This window comes from Echinops telfairi, unplaced genomic scaffold (genome assembly GCF_000313985.2).
Source record: "Echinops telfairi isolate 266 unplaced genomic scaffold, ASM31398v2 ScPeMD7_7468;HRSCAF=8506_0, whole genome shotgun sequence".
NCBI classification, from domain to species: domain Eukaryota; kingdom Metazoa; phylum Chordata; class Mammalia; order Afrosoricida; family Tenrecidae; genus Echinops; species Echinops telfairi.
Genome location: NW_022111369.1, coordinates 50,857,284 through 50,863,130, shown reverse-complemented (window position 1 = coordinate 50,863,130; position 5,847 = coordinate 50,857,284). Strand labels below are relative to the sequence as shown.

General features: G+C 37.1%; 2 protein-coding genes across 2 annotated transcripts in view; one reads left to right on the top strand and one right to left on the bottom strand.

Moving 5' to 3' along the window:
* Positions 1-5,847, top strand: part of YTHDC1 (YTH domain containing 1) — a 75,610-nt gene that overhangs the window by 64,255 nt on the left and 5,508 nt on the right. The gene's annotated exons all lie outside the window — the stretch shown is intronic.
* Positions 555-1,880, bottom strand: LOC101638897 (UDP-glucuronosyltransferase 2B17-like). Its single transcript, XM_004703353.3, has one exon. It carries the CDS (start codon positions 1,853-1,855, stop codon positions 1,058-1,060), a length of 798 nt encoding a protein of 265 aa, XP_004703410.2. The 5' UTR covers positions 1,856-1,880; the 3' UTR covers positions 555-1,057.

Here is a 5,847-nt window from a genome sequence, read left to right as displayed (position 1 = left end):
ATGGTCAGCCTTCATTTGGGTTTCAGTGATTTCTCTTGGTTACAATGCCCTTGCTGAATCCCTACCAGGCTCTACTCTCTCTTCCTCCCCAAATGTTCCCATTTGCTCTGATCAGACATGCCCCTCTCCCCTAACTGCAGCTTCATTGCCGTCCTCTCAAGTAGCTTCCCCATGAAGATACTTTTTGCAGAAATACTCTCCAGTTTCTGGTAGTTTCCAGTAGTTTAGCAAGGCAGGCCCTTGACCCTTGGTTTTCCAACCAAACTACAAGTTTTGTCAATGTCCTTCAATTCCTAGTACCATCCTAGGGCATTTGAGACAATTTAAGAGCTGAACAATATTTTATCATTAAAAAAAACTATTTGCAATTATGAGCTGAAAATTTTAAAAGCATGGAAAATTATGCCCATTGAGTTTTGACACTTCACAAATAGACATAGTTTTTGAAAGATCCAGACTAGTAATTTGTATGTTAACCATCCAACCGTATCATAGGCCTGTAAGAAAGATGACTGACAAGTATATAATAAAGAAATGTGGAATTGTTACAAACCTTAAGGTTCATGAAACAAATTTATTCATAATTACATTATTTTGATGATGACTATTTAGCTAGAAGATCAATAAAATATTGAAGACATAAATTATACTTTTTTGAGTCTGAAGGATTACCACTCATTACAGAATCTTGAGGAGGTAATGCTGAAAATCTTTTGTTAGTAAATAGGGAAACTGAGCAGCACAAAAAATAATCGTATTGATGGTCCATAAATGTTTATGCTACAAGCAAGTCTCACACTTTAATCTACATATCTCTGTTCATCCATCACTTCATTGAGTTTTATAAAGGTGAAAAGACTAATGAAATGGATATATAATTAATTAAAGAAATTTTAAGTATGTTTATTTTGCAGTTTCTGACTTCCTGGAGTTTCCTGGTCCATGGCTCACAGGATTCTTCTAACTAATTCTACAATGAAAACATTTCCATAATATTTGTAAGATTGATACATCTTTTCACATTTTCTCCTAACAAAAATTATATTCCTCTGTCTTTTTACTTACACAAATTCACCTGTAAAGGCACAAGGAAAGTTGGAGCGGTAGTGTACTTATAAAAACATGACTTACCTAGTACTTCACTGTAAAATTGATCCCACTTTTTCTCATTCACTTGCTGGAACCAAAAGTCAAAGTAAAGCACATATATCATATTTTTTACCCTCTCCATGAACGTCATGCGATCCTGTAATTCTGACAAAATAACAGGTACGTAAGAAGGAGGCGTTAGGAGTCCTCCACTGTACTTTTCATATGAATAGCCAGTAGTGAACCGGACAGTGTACAAAAAGGGTATATTAAGCAGCTCAGCTTGCAGTTCACCACAAGGACTGACGGCATCTGCAAACAAGACATCAAACTTTGATTCTTGTAGTTTCACCATAAGTTTCTTGTTCAAAACTACATCTTTACAGAGCCTTAAAATAATATCAGAATATCCCCAAATAGATTCTTGTATTACTGAAAAATATGCAAAAAATGAATCTTTTGGTGCCTCATATGTCCATTTCTTAATCCATGTCATGAATAAAAGCTCCATCTCATCTTTAGTAAGAGCTGTAGGATAAACCTCAAATTTGATAGAAGATGGTTTGTTGGAATCAATAAGAATGGAAGACGACGAGACTAGAACAGTCACCTCATGGCCCCTCTGAATAAGTTCATCCAGTATTGTCTTGATATTGAGCCAATGGCTGTATTCTGTTGGCCACACCAGCACTTTCCCACAAGTTCCACAGTTGAAGCAACAACTCAGTTGAATCAGCAGAAGAACTGAGATCCATTTCATACACATCTTGGTTAAATAAAATCCTCCTTTCAAATGGCTGCTCCCCTCTGTCATGGCTCATGCTTAAATCCTAGGATAAATCAATTAAGAAGTTAAAATTCAACTCTCACAGGTCAAAGTAAACACATTACACGGTTGCAGAAAGTGGGTGCCAAGTGATAAAAGCAAAGGGTACGTTGACCCTATGTTTTAGGAGTGCCCTTAGTACCACTCATCATGAATGCTCCCACACAGCTAAAAGTCTGTAACTTAGCATTTGCATGTTGCCTCTGTTATAGAATAGATTTTAGAACAGAGGTAAGGATACGGCCACTTGTGATTGCAGATCCTGTGACACAAGAATTAAAGAAAATAAGTGTAGAATTGCATCAGCATTTTTTGACATACATTAAATGTTAAAGGCTGTTTCAGGTGAAATCTTTATGGACATATTACTCACATACCAACAATTTATCAATTTACAGTGTACCATCCAGTGGTTGTTAATATATACACAGTGTTATATAATCACTAGTATCTATGATGAAAATATATTATTTTAATCATTCAAAACCAAATTTTATACTCCTTAACTATCACCCTTCAGTCCTTAAAATCTGTGAGTCCCATTTCTGTTGATACATAGTTTCTTATTATGGACACTTCATATAAATAAAATCATACAATATGTGGTCTTTTGTGAATTTTTTCATTAAAGATTCAATATTTAGCTATGTCAAATTATGTACAATATATCATTTCTTATTATTACCAAGTACTGCATTTTTACACAAAATACAAGTGCTTTTTATGTTTGCTTGCCAAGCGCACTCCCTCTCCCCAGTATGTATTTTTCTGCTTTACTGAGTTTTGTTGTACACATTTCTGATAAAATTAGCATCTCACATGTAAATATCTCCCAAGACTAGGAAGCAGTTGACGAACAAGTGTGTTATTTGCATGAAAACACCTTACTATGTCGTACGGATATCCCAGTTTTCCTCCTACTTTGATCAGTTGATAGATGCTTAGGGTTGTTTCCACTTTTTAAAAAAAAATCATTTTATTGGGGTCTCATACAACTCTTGTCACAAGCCACACATCATTTGAATCAGGCATGTTTGTACATATGTTGCCCTCATTCTTTTCTAGACATTTGCTTTCTATTGTGCCCTTGGTATCTGTTCATTTCCCCACCTTGTTTCCACTTTTTTGAGTATAATCAATAATACTTTTAAGGCACATTCTTTTACAAGATTTGTATCAGCATACATATCCATTTCTCTTGAGAATATGCTTAATCTATGTTTAACGTATACCACTGCTTTTCCAAAATGGCATGTATGAGGGTTCCAGTGTTCTCAGCATATAAAAAAATCATATTAAAATTTGTTTTATTTTTGTGAAAAGATACACATAGCAAAACATAAACCCACTCAACTATTTCTACACGCGTGATTCAGTGATCTTGGTGAAATTCTTCACATTGTGTCATTCTTGCTATCTCTATCCACATTCATTTACTATTCACTTAGAACCCTCACAACACTTATTATCTGTATGGGCTATAGCCATTCAAGCCAGGATAAAGCTGTGTGTCACTGTGATTTTACTTATATTTCTCTGATAACTAATGGTCCTTGACCTTCAAGGAATGTCTATGTGCCAGATTTTCTAATGGGACATGGTGTCAGTTCAGGACTCACTTTGCTTATCAGTGGAACTGAAGAAAACTTCAAAGTCCATTCAAGGATCTATGTAAGCTGTTGAATATGAAATCATTTTCTAAGGAAGTAATTCATAGTGTATTCTCTTCTACATTGCTTAGGAATTTGCAGAGTGAAGAATTTATATTGCCCACGTGCCATAAGCTGGGTTCTCTAGAGAAACAAAATCAGTGAAGCTCAATTGTGAGTCTGGTCAGTGAGTTCCATATGGCCATTTCAACAAATGATTAAACCCATCAGAAAAATAGAGTGTTATGGAAGGGATGATTGGTGTCAGAATTAATGAAGAAAACTGGAAGATGGCGGTATGTCTGACCTCTGCCTCATAGGAACTGTCCTTGAGCTGATGTTGCGTTTTATTCGCCTTCTCCCCTGTGAAGTCCAAGGAGGGGAGCTGCCAGCTGCACACCCTTCTTGCAGTCATGTGATGGGAAAAGACTCTAGCTGCCTGCAAAGAACCGGGCCTGAAGAAGCACCCTGTGATCCACTGCTTGTATCCTCGTGACTCTGATTGCCACAATAATTACTACCATTGAAAAGATGAATATAATATTGCTAAGAGTGTGGAAATGATGCTGCTGAGGTCCACCCACACTACATTTAAAATTACTATTTGAATGCATTGATAATTAACAGCATTGAACGGGTGTCTTAAGGACAGATATAATGCCTCTGGCATAGCCTTGAAAGCCGACTTGACTATAAAATCTATTTGGATTAATCTCTTGTACCTCTGACTTATTCTCCAAAAATTTTCCTAAATTTCATTGCTAATTTGGATGATTTACTTCGTTTTTTTATTTCCCACTGACCCACTAATATACCTACTATTCAGCTTTGTTTGATTGCTTCAAATGTCACTCTCCTTTGATAGGTCAATGTAACCTTATTTGACTTCTTTCCTGCTTTGACATTGTTTTCTATGACCTGTGATCCTGATCAATTTTTAATCTTAGAAACTTTGATCTTTGGTCTAAGATAGTGGACACTGCCACCCGTTCCTCCCTTAAAATACATACCCATTGCCAATGATTTGATTCTGACTCTTGGTGACCTCACATTTGTCCAGGAAGAACTGTGCTCCATAGGGTTTCCAGGGGCTATGGCACCCCTAGAAAGTTCTGAATTGCCAACCTTTTACTTTCCAGCAGAGCAGATTAATTTCTTTTAAAGGGTATGAGTTTTTATTAAATCATTTTTGGCGGGGGCTCTCATAACTCTTATCAAAATACATACATACATCCATTGTGTCGAGTACATTTGTACATCTGTTGCCAATATCATTCTCAAAACATTTGCTTTCTACTTGAGCCCTTGGTATTAGCTCCTCATTTTCTACTCCCCCCATGAACCCTTGATAATTTATAAATTATTATTTTGTCATGTATTACACTGTCCGACGTCTCCCTTTACCCACTTTTCTGTTGTCTGTCCCACAGGGAGGGGGTTATATCTAGATCTGTGTAATCCATTCCCCCTTTCAACCCCACCTTCCCTCCACCCTACCAGTATCGCCACTCTCACCACTGGTCCTGAGGGGTTCATCTGTCCTGGATACCCACTGTTTCCAGTTTCTATATGTACCAGTGTGCATCCTCTTGTCTAGCCCAATTTGTAAGGTAGAATTGGGATCATGATAGTGGGGGGAGGAAGCATTAAAGAACTAGAAGAAAGTTCTATGTTTCATCGTTGCTACACTGTAGGCTGACTGACTCCTCTCCTCACCGCCACCCTTAAGTAAGGGGATGCCCAGTTGCCTACAGATGGGTTTAGGTCCCCACTCCGCTCTCCCTCTCTTTCTCTATGATAGGATTTTTTGTTCTTCGATGCCTGAAACCTGATCCTATTGACACCTCATGATCACACATGCTGGTGTGCTTCTTCCATGTGGGCTTTGTTGCTTTTCAGCTAGATGGCCGCTAATTTGTCAAATTTTTAAGCCCCCAGACACTATCGTTTAATAGCTGGACACCATGAGCTTTCTTTACCACATTTGCTTATGCACCCTTTTGAGCCATCATGTCGGGAAGGTGAGCATCATGGAATTACAATTTAAATGAACAAAGTGTCCTTGCAATGATGAAGTACTTGAGTGGAGGCCCAATGTCTATGTGCTATCTTAATACTAAATCTATAAATATATGCCCATAGATCTATTTTCCATCATCATATATAAATATATTTACATGTGTACATGCCTGTATTTATTTATTTTTAAATGATTTTATTAGGGGCTCATACAACTCATCACAATCCATACATAGATCAGTGGTGTAAAGCACATTTGTACAT